The sequence below is a fragment of the Pelodiscus sinensis genome, chromosome 3 (genome assembly GCF_052426305.1).
Source record: "Pelodiscus sinensis isolate ZL-2025 chromosome 3, ASM5242630v1, whole genome shotgun sequence".
NCBI classification, from domain to species: domain Eukaryota; kingdom Metazoa; phylum Chordata; order Testudines; family Trionychidae; genus Pelodiscus; species Pelodiscus sinensis.
The window spans coordinates 56,250,847-56,269,181 of NC_143054.1; the positions used below are offsets into that span (position 1 = coordinate 56,250,847).

Genomic DNA, 18,335 nt, shown 5'->3' on the forward strand with positions numbered 1-18,335 from the left:
AATTCGCAGTTACGACCAAAAGTGTCGTAAATGGCGGACCCCGAGTTACGAACGCGATCCGCGCTTATGAACAGCGCGGTCGCGTGTAACTCAGTGGGGTCCGACTCATGATCAAACTGAGTTACGACCAATTGCTTGGTCCGTAATTGTTTCGTAAGTCGGAGACAGGCTGTATTTTGATATTATTTTTAAGATTATAAGTATGATACATAATGATTTGATGTAATGACTTGCTTATAAGTTCTATAGCTTCTGTTTCTCTCTCTGTATCTCTTATAATTAGATAATGTTCACTGCATGGCCTTGCTACCTGTTAAGTATTGAAAATTAAGTTGTACCTCTTGTAGTTATTGATCTTGTTTGAAACTCTATACAATTGTTTAGTGTGAATGGAGGGTATGTGTGAGTGAAAGCCATCACAGATGCCCAGGTGATCAAGAAGAAATGGAAACTTTGAAACATCCATAGTGTCTTGAGGCTGAATTGGCAGCATTGACGAACCCTGGAGACAGGCAGAGACACCCCCACCTCCAGGAGTGAGAAACAATGATGAGAATCCTGACAATCACCATCAAAGGAACACAAATTAACACCTCCTAAGGGCAGATGACAGAAGCATGACGCTGCAAAACCTATACACTCCAATGGGAACTGATATGGATAAGAAGAAACAAATGGTCTGGTAGCACTTTATAGACTAATGAAACATGTAGATGGTATCAGGAGCTTTCATGGGCACAGCCCACTTCTTCAGATGACCAGTCATCTGAAGAAGTGGGCTGAGCCCATGAAAGCTCCTGATACCATCTACGTGTTTCGTTAGTCTATAAAGTGCTACGAGACCATTTGCTGTTTTTTCTGTAACAGACTAACTCAGCTACCCCCTGAAGTTCCATGGATAAGAAGGGAAACTCTTGCCATGAGACTCTGGGTTCAGTCCTGCAAACCAATCCTTGGAGGAGTCTCAGAGGAACCCCAACTTCTCGCTCAGTCAGCCCTGCCTGGCCAGTAGGACTGACTTAAGCCATCATGGACTGGTAATTATGCACCATCTTCAGGACGTGTGTGTGTGTGTGTGTTTATAAAGCATATGCTAACTGCTTCTCTACTGTATTCTCAATAAACACAGTGTATTGCCTTCTCTCCTGAAAAAGATCCAGTGTGCTTCTTATGAGAAGGGCTTGACAATTAGGGCAATCTACTCACCCAGGGCGAGTAGATTTTAGCCTGGTGTGGCCACGCAGCGCGGTCTGCGCATGCGCAGCGTGCACTTCCAAGTGGCTGGCAAGAGGGGCTCACCGCCGCTTGGCAAGCCCTGCTTATAAGCATAACAATAGGGCCACGTAGAGAGAAGTCTTTAAATAATCCATTGCTTAAGCATGCAAAATAGTCAAAAGTCATTATTTAACAGGATCCCAAATGATGGGAAAGTTTAAAACTTTCAAACCTGGTTGTCTAAAGTTAAAACTCTTAAATCATTCTATGCATCTAACATGTATTTTCACCCCAAAAAACTGCCAAGAGCCCACCTACTCCCATGTGAGCAGCACTAGAGGCTATATCTACACTGCAGTAAACACCTGTGGCTTGGCTCGGATCAGCTGATTCAAGCTCACAGTGTGTCCAAGTCAAGACTCCAGCCTGAGTCCTGAACATCTGTACTGCATTTGTATAGCCCCTACAAGCTGAGCACCGCAAGCCTGAGCCAGCTGACATCCAGCAACTCAGGTGTTTTCTTACAATTCAGACCTACCCAGAGAGTTCTCGGAAAACGGAATTTGCTATTGTACTAATAATTGCCTTGGCTCATTCTTCAGTCCAGGTGTATTACCAAGGCTTTTGTTTTTCAGACTTTAATTTCATTTTTGAGGCTTATTTTTAGCAATTTTTTTAGTTCTGTGTAGATGTATACAACTTTTTTAGGGCCCTCTCTTTGTATTGCACTAATTAATCTTTTTGTCATGCTCCCTAGCATTCTGTACTGTCATGCTATTTCAAACAGCACTATATGAAAGCTCATTAGGGAATCTTCAGTTTGCATCAGCAGGATTTACATTGACCAAGTATTGTGCAACACATCAGTATGCTTTAGAAATCATGCAGCTGTAGCCACATTACTGCTCTGCATAGACAAGCAATCTGCTGAAACTAGTTCTGGTGTTTGGTGATTGTTGGGTAAATACAGTTTTCATGTTTTTTATTGGGAGTGCTTTTTTTCGTGTTCTTGAGTTAAAACAAAAAATCAGAAGTCTACATATCACCTAATGGCAATTGTTCAATATAAGTAAACTTGTTCTGTAGTCAAGGTTTACCAGTGGGGAAGTTTAACAGGTTTAAATCTAAATTCCCTGTAGCTAATTTAATAGCTAATGTATGACCACAAGGGTTCACTTTTGTATAATGTTTTTGTTTTCCAGTTAGAAGCTTTTCAACCCTTTTTTATTTCCTTGAACCTTCCTTACTCGGTTACCAGAGGAGAGCAGTTTATTTTGGAAGTAAACATCTTCAATTATTTGAAAGAAAGAATCAAGGTAAAAATAGGCAAACTCTTTTTTTTTTCCTGACCATTTTGCTATGATCTCAAGTTTGTCAGCTTTTCTAGAGGCATTCTTTAATATATGAACTATTTGCTACAGGCATCAGGAAAATCTAGTTTCCTACATGTAAAATCATTGCACTAAATTAATGTGTTTTTAGTTTCCTCTGAATAGGATTGGACAGAAATAGGATTTTGGATTTGATGGTTTACTCTCATATGACCTGTATTGTACTCCTCAGCCCTTCTGTTTGGTGAATGGCAGTTCCTGGGAAGTGTGGAGTATCTTCAGCTCCCATCAACTTCCAGTTCTTTCTTTTTCTCCTTTGCTTCTTGTCCATGATTTCGTGCTCTGAATTTTGGATATTGCCCAGATACTGCAAGGCTTTCACATACTGTGGTGATCACATCTCCTTGAGACCCTTACTTGTTTCTTCAGTGAATAAATGGTACAACTAACACATATTTTTAAATACATGCAGAAAATGAGTGTTTATAGAAGGGACTGCCTAAGATTAACACCCTTTTTCCAATTTAAAATATTAATTTCAATTTTTTTATAGGTTATGGTGACTCTTGACCTCAGTGATACATTTGAAATTCTGATCACGTCCAATGAAATAAATGCTACGGGAAACCAACAATCTGTATTGGTAGAAAGTGAAGATGCAAAGACTGTTAATTTCCCAATCAAACCAAAACAGCTGGGAGAGATTCCTATTAAAGTGATAGCAATATCGCCCACTGCTTCAGATGCCATCCTCCAGAAAGTTTTAGTTAAGGTAACTATTCAAAGGCCTAGGCCATTTCAAGCATTCCAAGATTATATTCTCTTAAAAAAGGAGAATGTTGTGGAAAGGCAGACCAATGGAATATTTACCTATGTTTTGCCCTGATGCTTTCAGAATGGGTGAATGATAGCAGAAGTTTTTCCTTTCACTCACCTGCTTTGGAATGCCATTTCAGAAATGTAAACAAAAATATAGCTAAATTTTACAAACCCTTGTTTGTGTGATTGGGTGAGTGTGGGTTTTCAGGATTGCATCCATGGTAGCTACACCTTATTATAATCTAGCCAAAGAAAGTAAAATAATTTTGTAATGAGAAAAAGTTTAACTCTACAGTTAACTTTATTTTAGCAATATTTAACATTATAAATTATGCATTTTGGGAGTGGGAGAAAGTTAGCCAAAAAGTTATTCGTATATAAAATAAAGGAACTAAAATTGCCATACTAATTCTATGTGTTTAAAAAAATGAATAGTCCTATAGCATCTTAGAGACTAACCAATATAAAAAAATAGTATCATGATCAGGGCTCAACGATCGCGGCATGCGCGGACCGCCAGTGAACAGGGCGACCGGCTGTAATCTACTCGTCATGGGCGAGTAGATAAGTGTATTTTTTGAGCCCTGATCATGAGCTTTCATGGGCACAACCCACTTCCTAAGATGAGAGATTCCATGTGTTTTACACCAGTGTGACCCTATTTAAGTAGTAAGGGCCTAATCTTCTAGTGCTTTCTGAAACACATTATTTTCACTTACAAGAATAGTTCCTTTATATTCAGTGAAATTTAATAAGAGTTCAGGCTTGGGCTCTAGGGGGGGAAATTTACTCCTATGTAGAGGACAAACATATCCTCTAAACAGCCCGGTACTGTCACTGTCTAAAGATATGTCTACATTACAGCTGGAAGACAGTCAACCTCATAGCTCAGATAGACAGACTAGTGTTAGCTCAAGCAGACTAACTTGGTAAAAGTAGCAGTGTGGATGTTCCAGTATGGGCAGTAGCTGGAACTAGCTGTCTGAGTCCAGGCCTGCCTGATCTCCTGGATCTAAGCTCAGGTGGCTAGCCCATGACACCAGTTATACTGCAACAGGCACATTGCCATTTTTCGTGTGATAGCTTGAGCAGAGCTACAAAATCTGTTTGGGAGGCATGCTTCCAGCTGCAGTGTAAACATATACATGAAGGTACTTATATAGCTTCTGTTACTATCCTATCTGAGCACCTCACAGTCCTTAATATATTCATCCTCATAACACCCGGTGAGGTAGGGAAGTACTATTATCTCCTTTTTACAGGTGGGGAACTGAGGCACAGAGAGATTAGGCAACTTGCTCAAGGTCATACAGGAAGTCTGTAATGGAATAAAGACTTGAACAGCACCTTAATTACTGGACTATCTTCCCTTCCTCCCTCCACATTGCCTTCTGGATAGGGGTGAATTTCTCTCTGAAAGCAGAATTTCATTCTTTGAGCATTACAGTGTTGCATGTTGTGTGAAAGATCACACCTTTGTCCTAGAGTGCTCTGCTCCATAGTCGTTATCCAAAAGCCATTGAAAGCAGTAGGAAGATTCTCACTGATCTGAGTGGATTTTGCATCAGGTCTCACATATTATTGTTTGTTATTAATGATTCATCTTGATACAAGTGGAAGTGCTGTCTGTCTTTAAGAAATACATACATATGCATTGACTTAGATGAGCCAATTCTCTACTTGCTGCACTAGCAAGTAACAGAAAATATTTGTTAGTCATACTGTAGGTCTCGCAGTCCTACATACACTTTTGTACTAGCACATATTAAAACCTAAAGACAGCAGATAAAATAGTGGAGATTAAAATTATTTTTTTAATATTTTGATAGGCTGAGGGACTGGAACAGTCTTATTCACAGACACGTCTTTTAGATTTGACTGAGAATAACCCACAAACTGTATCAGAAACTCTGAATTTCACCTTCCCTCCTGATGTTGTAAGTGGCAGTGAAAGAGTGAAAATCACTGTTATTGGTAAGCATCATTTTATCCTAGTTACACCTTCATTTATTTTCTGGCAACCTGTCTTTTGCAAACTGTAAATATAAAACTGTCTGCTGGGCTTGTGTTGTATTTACATTTACCTCACATAGCATTCAAGATATAGTATGGTGTGACACTGTGTCATTATAGCTATTTTTGAGAAGCCAGTTTACCCACTTCCATAAAGAATTAGGGGTGGGAGTGAGCGGGTCTCTATATAACAGATTTCTTCCTTGGCCTAGGTCTGCCTACTGAGGATGTCAGTGAGGATGTCAGTGAGAGTAAAGTAAACAAGATTTGGCCCCAGGTGGTTGCTGATTTGTGGTTTCAATGATGCTGTGCTTATATTTATGTTGGCTTAATTATAATGTAGAATGTTGGGATGACTACTGCCCTGGTTAACCCCCAATTTCCTCTCCCGTCACCCATGTTGATAAGAATGGGAAGGTGTCTGTGGAGGCTATTTACTTGGATATTATGGTATTTAGTGTTTTCTTCATGAAGAGAGTCTCTGTTGTATGGTTAGCGATTCAGCCTTTAATAAGGAAGCTCTAGGCCAGTATAATTCTGGGGCAGAAACTAGAAATGTGTACAATACGCATAGCCCAGTGTGGGAGGTTTCTGATAACGGTAACAGCCGAGCAATCTGGAATATTAGAATAAGTCCTGGGGTAAATGGGTGAGTGTGTTGTGTCCAGATGAGAGGGCTAAAGTGATATGAAAAAAGCAATATCTCACGTGCTTCCCCAATATAGGTAAGCCCACTGAACTTTAATTTTATCTTTCAGGTGATATTCTTGGGCCTTCTATCAATGGCTTGGAATCACTGATTAAGATGCCTTATGGCTGTGGTGAACAGAACATGATAATTTTTGCTCCTAATATTTATGTTATGGAATACCTGACTAACACAAGGCAATTGAAGGAAGATATTAAACGGAAAGCAACATCATTTATGAGAGAAGGTCTGTAAACTTTCAGAGAAGAGCCTAGATTTTTTTTTGTAAATAGTGCTGACAGACAATACTTTATTTGTGCCCTTGCATTTAGAATTTGATTAATCATTTTTTAATTATGTGTGAATTAGATGAGAAGCCCTCTTGTCTGTAGCTGTGTTGGATCCCTAGAGTTGATAATACTTAGTTAGATAATTTTACATTTGTTCCTAAAATAAGATCTGCTGAGTGTGAAGATACCTTTTTTATAAAGTAACTTTCCAGAGTAAAATTGTCCTTTAAAAAGTTGATCCATATCATCATTCCTGGAGCTGGTTATATTTTGCCACAAGACTGAATATTTTAACCACTCCTTGAATCATAAAGAGTTGTAAGTTAGTTAGAAAACACAATGAATAAGATTAATCCTTGATAGAACTCCTTTGGGTACAGTAGACACCAGGTCTAAATTTGACCTACATTCCTAGACTGATTTCCCACTAGAGGGAGAAATAGCTCTGGGAATAGAAGCTTCTGGGGGTAGCCGAGTTAGTCTGTTACTGAAAAAAACAACAAATGGTCTGGTAGCACTTTATAGACTAATGAAACATAGATGGTATCATGAGCTTTCGTGGGCACATCTCACTTCTTCAGATGACCGGAGTTATGAGTAGGGAATATGAAAACTCGAAATAAATAGGAGAAGGGAAAGGGGGGTGGGAGAAAAGAGAATGATGCTCTGCCTCCCACCCCCCTTCCTGTTTTTTCTTTAACTATCTGGATAATGGGTGCTAAACCTAAGCAGATAAAGATCAAAGTCAATAGATAGATTGCTAAAACAGGAAGGATACCACTCAGAAAGCTGTTAGCACCTTCAATGGTAGAGTCCCCACCAGTTTAAATCACAATTGAGTCCATTAGCATGTGAATTGAATTTGTATATGTAATGTAATTCCAAGCTTTTTCTGTGTATTTGGCTTGAGGGGCTGGACTGTGACAAGACCTCCACCTGCAGATCTGTCAGATTATGGTTAGGCAAGCAGAAATGTTCTCCAATGGGCTTTTGAGTACTACCTTTACGTATTTGTGTCCATTGATTCTTTCCTGCAGAGAACGTCCAGTTTGACCAATATATATAGCAGAGGGGCACTATTGGCATTTGATGGTGTAGATCAAATTACTAGATGTGAAGTCAAATGACCCTTTGATTTTGTGGCTTATGTTGTTTGCTCCAGTGATGAATTCATCAGTGTAGATATGTGGGCAGAGTTGGTATCTTTTTTTGTTGCAGGGCTGGGTTCCTGGATGCTTATGATGTGGTTGTGTGGCATGGTTATCAGAAAGAATACGTTTCAGGTAGGGGGTTGTCTGTAAGCAAGAATAGGTTTTTCTCCTAAGGCCTCTGAGAGTGAGGGATCATTTTCCAAGATGGGTTGTAGATTGTGTATAATGCGTTGGAAGGGTCTGAGTTGTGGACTGTAGGTAACAAGAGGAGTTCTGTTATTTTCTCTTTTGAGTCTGTCTTGAAGTAGTTCACGTCTGGATACTTTTTTGGGCTCTGTCAATTTGTTTTTTCACTTCCCCAGGTAGGTATTTCAGTTTTACAAATGCTCTATAAAGATCCTGTAGGTGATTGTCTCTGTCTGTGGGGTTGGAGCAAATCTGGTTGTATCGTAGGGCTTGGTTGTATACAATCGACTGAAAATGTGTCTGGGATGATGTGAGCTGGAAGCATGAAGGTAAGTGTAGCGGTCGGTGGGTTTCTGATATAGGGTGGTTGAAATTTGTCCATTATTTAACTGTACTGTAGTGTCCAGGAAGTGGATTTCCCTTGTGGACTGGTCTAGGCTGAGGTTGATAGTGGGGTGGAAGTAGTTGAAATATTTGTGGAATTCTTTAAGAGTCTTTTTTTCCGTGGGTCCATATGATGAAGATGTCATCGATGTAGTGTAAGTAAAGTAGGAGTGTTAGAGGGCAAGAGCTGACATTGGCTGACATTGTTCAAGGTCAGCCATAAAGATGTTGGCACCTTGTGGTGCCATGAGAGTGCCCATGGCTGTGCCGCTGATTTGGAGATAGAAATTGTTTCTGAATTGGAAGTAGTTGTGGGTGAGGACGAAGGAATCAGGTGTGCAGTGTTGTTTTTGGGGATGGTGTTCCTGATGACCTGTAATCCGTCTGTGTGTGGAATGTTGGCATAGAGGGCTTCTACATCCATGGTGGCCAGAATGGTATTTTCAGGAAGACTATTAATATTTTGGAGTTTGCTCAGGAAGTCAGTGGTATCTTGTAGGTAGCTAGGAGTGTTGGTAGCATAGGGTCTGAGGAGGGAGTCAATATATCCAGATAATCCTGTGGTAAGTGTGCCAGTGCTGGAGATGATGGGTTATCCGGCATTACCAGGTTTGTGGATTTTGGGTAGAAGATAGAAAGTTCCTAGTTGAGGATTAGGAGGGCTGTTAGCATAGATTTGATCCTGACTAGCATCAGGGAGTTTCATGAGCAGTTTTTTTCATGTTTTTTTGGTATTCCTTAGTAGGGTCACAAGAGAAAGGCCTGTAGAATCTGGTGTTAGTGAGTTGGCTGTTCGCCTCCTGTTCATAATCTGTCCTGTTCATGATGACTACAGCTCCTCCTTTTGTCAGCTACTTGGATTATGATGTTAGGATTGGTTTTGAGGCTGTGAATAGCATTGTGTTCTTCGTTACTGAGGCATGTTATATGTTGTTGTTTGCTGATAATGTCAGCTTGAGCGCGTTTGCGGAAGCAGTCGATGTAGAAATTCAGACTTGCGTTACGTCTGTTGGTGGGGGTCCACATAGAAGCCTTCTTCTTGTGGGATTATCGGGGGGGGGGGGAGGGGGGGAGGGGAGCAGTGAGGTCAGCATGTTGTATATCGGTGTGTTGGAAATATTCCTTTAGGCGGAGGCAGCGAAAATAGGGACTGTAGGTTTGTTCTTAAGTTGAATTTGTATGTAAGTCGGAACTGGTACATATTGTAGGGGAAACTCTAGCCAAACATTTCTCCAGAGCTCAGTTTTATTCTCCCACACCTCACTTCCCTCAGTCCTTTATTCTCAAGCTGAGGTGTCTGCTGAGAAAAGCCGCTCCACGTCTCCCTGGTCTGCTGGGGGAGGGGGGCGCTAGCTTCGCGTCTCCCTGGTCTGCTGGGGGGAAGCAGCTAGTGTGGGGTTGCCTCACCCCGTTTGTAAGTAGGGATCCGATGTAAGTCGGATCCATGTAACCCAGGGACTGCCTGTATTACACTTTGGTTACCATAGGGCAGGGTTTCCCAACCTATGGGTCAGGACCCAAATATTCATTGCTATTACATTTCAAAAGGGTCACCAGGTGTCTCCCCAGGTGGCTTTTAAGGAGCCCTTCACACATATTTTGAATTGCCCTGGTCACCAAGTCTTCCTGAATTGTCAAAATGGGTCCCCATCTGGTAAAGTTTGGGAACTGCTGCCATAAAGCAACACAGCAGAGCTTGTCAGAAGTTTTTTTTTCTTGCAGAAAGTTTAAATTAAGACAGTTTTTTGTATTTTGGATATTTTTTGAGCAAAATTTGACATTGAATTTTTTGTTTCATTTTTTATATAATTGAAAACTGAACAATTTTGATCAAATTAATTGTTCCATTAATTCAACATATTTTATTAATCCTAATGATGCAGTAAATATTACTATTGATATGGTTATATAGCCACTCAGTGTGGCATTTTGGATAGTATTCTGTGCGTGCAAAATCTAGACAGAAGGTTTCAGAGACATTAAAAAGTCAGTGGAGAAGCACAACAGTTAATCTAAAAGTATATTTTCATTTTTAAAATGAAAATTGATTTTGCATTGCAGTTTGTGGAAAAGGATCTTGCACTGCTATTAGTGGTTGTGACTCAGTAAGCAATCAATATCAAACTGTACTTTTATTAAAGATACATATTATCAACTAAAAGATGTCAATTGTTAAACAATAGGAACTATCATGGAAAATCTAGAGATGTCTATTAAGGGGCCAGCCTTGCAGAAGAACTTTTTCTAGCATATTTTTCTGACAGATAGTTAGTCCTTTAAATTTGGCAGTGACAAACAGCTGCAACCTTAAAGTAGCTATTTGGTCTCATGCTGCATCTTCTGCTTTTCTAGGCGGTAAGTATTTTCCTTTTTGCTTTCCCTTTTTCCTTTTATTCAGAAGATGGTACATTCCTCAGTATGGTGTGACCCAGACTGACAAAAGCAAGAAAACTCTAAGCTGCAGGTGCTTCTGTGTCTTGAATTCACTCTTATGCTTAGATGCTGCAACAGTTGAGTTATGCACCTCAGTTTTCATAAACAAATGCTCTATATTATTGCAACCTAACTTTTTTTTTATTCTCTCACTCGTATTTACTCCTGCACATATGGCATACACATTTGAAACATGAGATGTAAAGTCTCCATAAATGTATTCTGCAGGAGCAAGCTCATTCCTCTTCTTTCTTCACCATCTGAAAACTAGTTTCTCAAAGCCCCAGAAATAAATTGCAGTTTGAATCCTACTCAAGAGTAATTTATACAATGCAGGTACTTTGCTTTGATCTTTTCAGGCTACCAAAGAGAGCTTCTCTACCAAAGGAATGATGGCTCTTTCAGTGCCTTTGGAAACAGTGATTCCTCTGGGAGTACATGGTAAGTAGTTTTCCCAGCTAAGAGAAAATACTTACTTTGGAATTTCGTTAAATATTTGCATATTTCATTGGGACTAAAACATTTATGAAACTGGTAAAAATGTCCAGATATAGTAGTTGGGGATCTGGTTTTCATTTTGTCCTTAGGCCAATTAATAAGGTTATCTAAGACACAAGGTTGGCAAGGTAATAACTTCTTTTGGTGAAAGAGACAACCTTTCAGACTTATATAGAATTAATTGTTTTTTTTAGCTTACATGATCTAAGGGCAGTATTAAGACAGAGCTTTTCAGCTTTGCAAAGATGAGTAGTGAATCGTTTTCACCATGGGATTTGTTGAATGAAATGTTTGGAGGTGTCCTAAATTTCTGTCTGTATTTTTTGGTTTGCAATCCTGCCTGATCCTGTATAGCAGCCTTTAATACCTCATAATGCCTGGCCTATTCTTTGTTCAGTGCCTTGGGTTTGAGCTTGGGCTTCTCATTCCAGATAAGGGGCTAACTGTCGGCCATAACCCTACACACCAGTGGCAGTTCTTTCAAAAATCAGTAAGTCTGCATTGGGATAATTCTTGGGACCCATTTTACAGTGTCCCAGGCCCCAGAATTCCATTCTTCATTGCAGGACTTGTCACAGTTTGTGTTAACGGCTGCTGTACCTACATCCGTTCCTTCATGGTGTCCTGACCATCCCACCAGAGTTTGTTTCTCTGTCTGCTGGAAAGCCTTCAGCGTCCTCTAGTTTTCCTTTTCTTGCCCTAACAGCTACCATATTAGTATCTCCATTTTTCCCAGGTTCATCTTATCTTCACGTTGGCTTCTCCCCAATCTTACTGACTCTGACTGACTAGCAAATCTCAGACTAGCCCCTACTTGTAAACAGCTCTTGGAAGGCCCAACTGGTAACTCATTGGAACAAACCAAACTACACACACAGTCCACCAGGAATCCTTCACCTACATCTTTTTTTTTTTGTTGGTGCTCTAAGTGAAAAGGATGCTGGCTTCCAAACACTCTCTTTATAGTACTAACAGCAACCTATCACATCCCCTTAGATCTATTATTTCTTGAGGTCTTAAATGGGATTGCAGTGTTGAATAGGCCTTGTTCTAGTTCTCTTCGGGGGATTAAATTTCCTCTTGAAGTACTCGGATATCAAGATGATGGGCTCTATAAAAGTATTTTGATAGGTTGATATCGACTGCTTCATACACTCCTCTAGCTCATCTAATTAAGAATGATTTAAATTACTGGTCTGATTCAAAACTCTCTGAAGAGAGTCTTTGAAGTGAGCTGTGGACCAGGCTTAATATTGATAGAACAGAGAAAATGGTCCTATCAAGACTATGAACCTTTGTATATAAATAGTGAAGTATTAGATTATACATCTAGAATATGTTTCAAAATGGTCACAGTTAAGCCACAGGTGGTTGTTCTGATGCTCTGATTCATTCACTGAAGTTCTACCTCAGATAATATAGTTAAAAGGTTCCTTGAAAACTTAGGTCTCAGTGCTGCAAAGGTGTACACAAGTTTCAGTGATGAGCAGCAGCTGACTAAAGCATGTGCTGGCAGAATTGGAGCCTCTCATCTGTATTTAGTTTTGAAATGCTGAAGATACAAAGAAATGGTGTTTTATGGACTGTAAAAATAACTTTCTTTGCTAATTAATTGCTTCTTATGATTAAATGTTCACACTTCAGGGGAGGCTACGTGTCTGCCTCTTTAGTCAGAAACTATTTAGGACACTTAGGGCACTACTGCAGACTAAATAATAAATCATGTTCAGTAGAAGCAGCTGTAATAGATAATTAATTCTTTGTATTTGCTTAACCTTTTCCCCAAGGTTATCAGCTTTTGTGTTACGATGTTTCCTTCAAGCTCGTCCATTCATAGACATTGATCCATATGTGCTGCGGAAAACAGCTGACTGGATTCTCAAACATCAGAAACGTAATGGCGAATTCTGGGAGCCTGGAAAAGTGATACACAGCGAACTTCAAGGAGGCAGTAATAGTCTAGTCACTCTCACAGCTTACATTCTGACAGCTTTATTAGGGTACCAAAATGCAGAGGTATTAAAACACTTTAGTATTTCTTGTAGTTAGTAAAATACCTCCTAAGCTATCATAATCATTTGTAATCATTATAAAGTTTTTTTAAGAAATTGAGGAAAATCTTAAGAAGGATACTAACACATGCTTTGGTTAAGTTTTGCTACACTTTGGCTTGATGGCATACTTCCTATGTACTGGTGGTAAGGAGTTCTGTCAAAATTGAAGAACATCCATACTCATTGGGGGTACATCTACACTGCGTGGTTTTTCTGGGATACCCCTGGACAAACTCTGCTGTGTCCAACCAATGCGTTTGCTCTTCTACTTCTTTTTGTGGAAGAGCAAACTCGCTCTTTCGGGGAGCCCTGTATACCTCATTCTATGAGGAATAAGGGCTCCTCTGAAAGAGGAGGCTTTTCCGCCATTTGGCCCCGTCATATAGGGCCAAATGACAGAAAAGTCTCTTCCGGAAAAGCAATCAGAAAAAGCTACGCAAATTTCGGCGCACAATTTGCATAGCTTTTTCTGAAGAAAACCTTTAGTGTAGACCAGCCCTGGGTCTTTCCAAAAGATTATTAAATTTGAGGAAAAAATAGGCAGCTATATCATAGTTGAGGCCAATGGCCCGGCACAGCAGATAAACATGTGCTTAACTTTAAGGGTATGAACAGTCCCATTGACCTCTACAGGAGTGCTCACATACTTCAAATTTAAAAAGTGTTTCTTGGCTCGAGGTATTAATAATTCTAATGGTCATGACGGTGCCTCTGAAAGTGATTTTCTATATTTCCTTTTAAATTGAAATAACAATATTAATTATCTTATTTCTGTTCCTTAATATATATTTCTTATAAGTTCTAATATTGCAATTTGATACTGCTATTGCCTACATTTATTTTTTTGTGAACTTTTTCAAATTTATGGTGGTACTAGAAGTTTTACCTGGCGTTGCTTAACTCAAACAAGTTTTGTTTTTCTTTATTTAAATCATTGCTCTGGGTTTCTGCTGGGCATGAGGGGTTCAGCAGGCTGCCTCAGGGAGAAAAACAACCCTAGCCTTCTCTCAATGTAGCAACTTGGTGCCAGGTGAGAAGCACCTGTCCATAGCCACTGCAGCTGCACCAGGCACAGTCTAGGGAGAGGGGCATATCCCCTTGCATGGGGACAGACAGACAAACAGATACACAAATAGACAAACCGTCTGAAACATATAGTAGATATCTGTCCCTTTTCTTCATTCCTGCCCACTGCTGGCCGAATGGTCCTCGTCCCCATCTCTGACTCCTTGCTGCCCCTATGGTCATTCTACAGTAAACTGCCTCTAGCTGACCCCTCCTTTCAATGTTATGAGAAACTATCAAAGTCCAGGTATATTCCATTGTCCTGGCACAACCAATTACCTTACCTTGTTTTAAGTTATGATAAGAGGATGCTGCGTACCAGATTTAGTGGTCCTAGCTCTTACCATTTAGGATGAATTCTTGATGGAACAGATTCACAGGCAGATAGACAGACACACATTTCTAAAATATATAGTAACATTAAACTAACATCTTTTGCTATAACCTTTATTTCCAGGATGCTTTTGCTGTAACAAATGCTGTAAACTTCTTGGAAACTAAATTAGAAGAAGGAGTTTCAGATAACTATACGTTGGCACTTGTGACATATGCATTGTCATTGGCAAAGAGTGTAAAAGCAAAGGAAGCCCTGGATGCACTAAACCAGAGATCAGAGCAGCAAGGTACTGTAAGAAGCTCTTTATGCAGTAGTATGAATGGATTTTCTTCAAACTTAAAAAAGAAAAGAAAAGAAATAGCTATGGAGCTGCATATAGGCATATGTTGTGAGCGTGGTATAGGGATTTGTTTAGAATAGAAGAGAACCCTAAAAGCAATAATTCTGATGAAAACTGTACAGTAATTACTCATTTAACACGTGCCCGCTTAACACATGTTCTCAATAACACGATTCTTTTTTAGGGAACGTTTTTCAAATAACATGACCATCCCCGAAATAACACGAAAATAATCAAGTGGCAGACTACTTCGCGCGGCAGTATAAGTTGGTGAAAACAGTGGTAATAAGCATTAGCCGATGAATACACATGGTCACAGTGCTCCTCTGCTCACTCACGTGTTTATCTTTGTGTTTTAACAAACCGCGGCAACTTGGGTCTCTAGATATCTAATGCTGACGTTGACAACCCAGCACCAACAGAAAATTGACTTTGCCACCACCACCTGAAATGCAACCCCCACCTTTCCCACTATTTTTAATGGGAAAATTGACCCCGCATAGCACGTTTTCGCTTAGCATGAACATTTTCAGAAACATATCTATAGTGTTAAATGAGGAATTACTGTATGTAAGTGACTAGGAGTTTGTAGTGAAGATGGGTAAGTTCAACCTTAACTGCAATGTTCTCTAGTGTGCAATGTGACTATATTTTTGTGAAGCCTGAGCTTCCCTTTCTACCTTGTTATGAGTGCCTGTCAGATCTCGCTAGCTCAGCAGGGTCAGAGCAGGGCAATGAGCCTGAAAGCTCAAAGGAGCTCTGAGGCCAGGAAACAGTGAGGGTGATTGATTAAATCAGTGTCAATATGGAGAAATGAAGACTTGATCTTTAAGAGATGTAGAGATATGTTGGGTTTTTTGTGACCCCTGTCCCCAAATGAACATTCATCCCTTTAGAACTGAATGTTAGTGCACATGCTTTGTGCATGGATGCCTATGTACATTTCGTTGCATGTTTTAGGAGGAAAATTGAGATAAAGCAAAATATAAGAGTGTTATTTGTTTGCTTATTGGTGCTAGATGAAAGCTAGTCAAATTACACATTCCTTTCTAGTTCATTGGATTGTTAAATACATTTTTGGTGGGGATTAGATACCACCACTCTAGGGTGAAAATACTGGAACTTATTACCCCTAGGATCTGGTCCAGCAAATTCTTACTGCCAAACATAATGCTTACAACTGTGAGAAGTCCTATTCACTTCAGTGGAATTCTTTCTGGTAGTAAGCACTATGACTTGTTAGTAAGTATTTTCTGAATTGGTTCCTTCTATAATTATACATAAAAGGTGGATCCAGAATCCTTTGAAGTCAGTAGGAGTCATTGCATGAACTCTGGCAGGTTTGGTGTCTGTTGTCCAGCCCCAATTTAGTGAGTAAAGCATTTAAACACCTTGCTGGATCCAATAGGTAAACATAACTAGGCAGGTTTTCTTTAGCTACAGAGCATTTATTCATGCCTTCAGCTCTGACATCCTGATCTGATGATCTCTCTTCCAGGAGACCTTCGATTCTGGACCTCTCCAGCCCCTGAACTCTCTGACTCATGGCAGCCACGCTCTGTAGACATTGAACTTGCAGCCTATGCCCTGCTCTCTCACTTTCAGCAAGATAGACTATCAGAGGGGATCCCTATTATGAAATGGTTAAGTCAGCAAAGAAACCATCTTGGAGGTTATTCATCTACTCAGGTCAGACAGTCTTCATTAGAAGCTTTGTTGATACTTTGCTATATATAAATGTATTTTCAAATATATGCATCAGTCCAGATGTTTTAGGTATTTAAATGTTGCTCCATTCAGCATTGCCATATATAAGTTTGATTTTCAAAAGTTATTTAGGCATTTAGGAGCCTCTCTGTTTGTATGTGTAACCATAGGCTTGGACAGGCTTGTGCAAATAGGCTGGGGAGATGGTGCCGACTAATCAGCTGACCCTACCTTCCAAACTGGCAGGGTTAGGGTTACAAATCAATGTGACATAGTCTGGCCTTTTATTGTTTTTATAAATTACTAGCAACAATAAGAAGTGACATTTCACACTAGAACAACTGCCAAATTATTTGAAAATTGGTGCTGTTTTTCTAGCCAATGAGCAGTCATGGGGCACATCTACATAGCAGGGCTAAAGTTGAATTAAGCTAACAACTTCAGCTACGTCAAGTGTAGCCGGGATGCCGCTTCCCATAGGTTCCCTTGGCTGCAAGCGGTGAACTGGAGCCAATGGGAGCCTCCATGCTCTGTGGCTGCGGAACCAGTAAATAAACAAACTGGAGCAGTCAGATAGCAGGTTTCTCAGAGTGGATCCGCAGACCACTTTGAGAAACACTGCGTTAAATAAATAATAAATTTGTGAAACCAATCCAGTTTCCCAGGAATTCCAGGATGTTCTTTGTAACACGTTACTTCTGTTGTTATTAATGAATTGATTAAAGCAGTATCTCCGTTGTTTTTTCCAGATGCATTTTTATTTTGGAGACTGAAAATCTAGCAGCATATTACTGTAGTACCACCATGGTAAAGCTCACCAATTAATTTAATCCCTTTATGCACTGTTTTTCACAATAAAGGATGAATTAATCTATTAGATCAGGGGTGGGCAAAATATGGCAAATGGCCTGCCATGCTATTTGATCTGGCCTTCAGCCACCTTGCCACTCCCCCGTCCCTAGGCCAATCAAGACTTGGGGGTGGGGGAGTGCGCAAAGTAATTCACTGTTCAAGCATCTGGTGGCTTCCTCACGTCACCAGGGCTGTGCAGTGCCCAGAGGGATTCGCCAGCCATTTTGAACAGTGAATGAGTTTGCGCACTCTCCTACCCCCAGGCGCTTTGAGGGTACTGCCAGCTGTTCAAAATGGCTGGCGGTTCCCTCTAGGCAACACACACCTTTGGCAGTGTGGGGGCAGGAGTGAGAGATTTCTTTTCCCTCCCACCCCGAAGCCCTGATTGGCCTGGGGGCGAGGGAGCATGCAAAGTCTCTTCTGCACTTAGAGAGAACAACCCTTTTCCGCCCAAGGCCCCGCCTCTTCTGCCTTAGGTTCTACCCTTCGGGGGGCAGCCCATGACCACTGCCAAAATTCGTGAAGTGGCCTCCTGCAAAAATTATTGCCCACTCCTGTATTAGATATTTGCCATTACTCCAAAGGTAATAATGTTTTTATAGCTTGCTCTTACTTTATTATATATATGACATCAAAATATCTTTGTTACAGTTTGAAAGTGAATTATTTTATATTAGCTAGTGCATTTTCCTGACTTGTGAGATATTGCTTTATTGGATAGTTTGCATCATCAGACTGTGGTTAGACAACTGGTGGCTGACTATGTCATACTTGCTAATTTGAACTATTATAAACTACATTTGAACCTCCATATTTTGGGTGTCCCTGATCCTGGAAAATCCACGGTAAGGACCCTGGTAAGGGGAGGAGGAAGCAGCTCTATGTATTGTTGCTACCTGTTTCCCTTGCATCTGGGGGAACGGCAGTGCAACAGCTTTTACCCACCACTCCCATAATGGCAGGAGCTGGTGC

General features: G+C 40.3%; 1 protein-coding gene across 1 annotated transcript in view; it reads left to right on the top strand.

The window, feature by feature from the left end:
• Positions 1–18,335, top strand: part of CD109 (CD109 molecule) — a 136,355-nt gene that overhangs the window by 82,810 nt on the left and 35,210 nt on the right. Inside the window, exons 20-27 of the mRNA XM_075923776.2 lie at positions 2,418–2,531; positions 3,100–3,318; positions 5,195–5,339; positions 6,137–6,313; positions 10,870–10,951; positions 12,796–13,024; positions 14,585–14,750; positions 16,303–16,493. Of these exons, the coding sequence (XP_075779891.2) occupies positions 2,418–2,531; positions 3,100–3,318; positions 5,195–5,339; positions 6,137–6,313; positions 10,870–10,951; positions 12,796–13,024; positions 14,585–14,750; positions 16,303–16,493 (1,323 nt within the window). The remainder of the gene's footprint in view (positions 1–2,417; positions 2,532–3,099; positions 3,319–5,194; positions 5,340–6,136; positions 6,314–10,869; positions 10,952–12,795; positions 13,025–14,584; positions 14,751–16,302; positions 16,494–18,335) is intronic.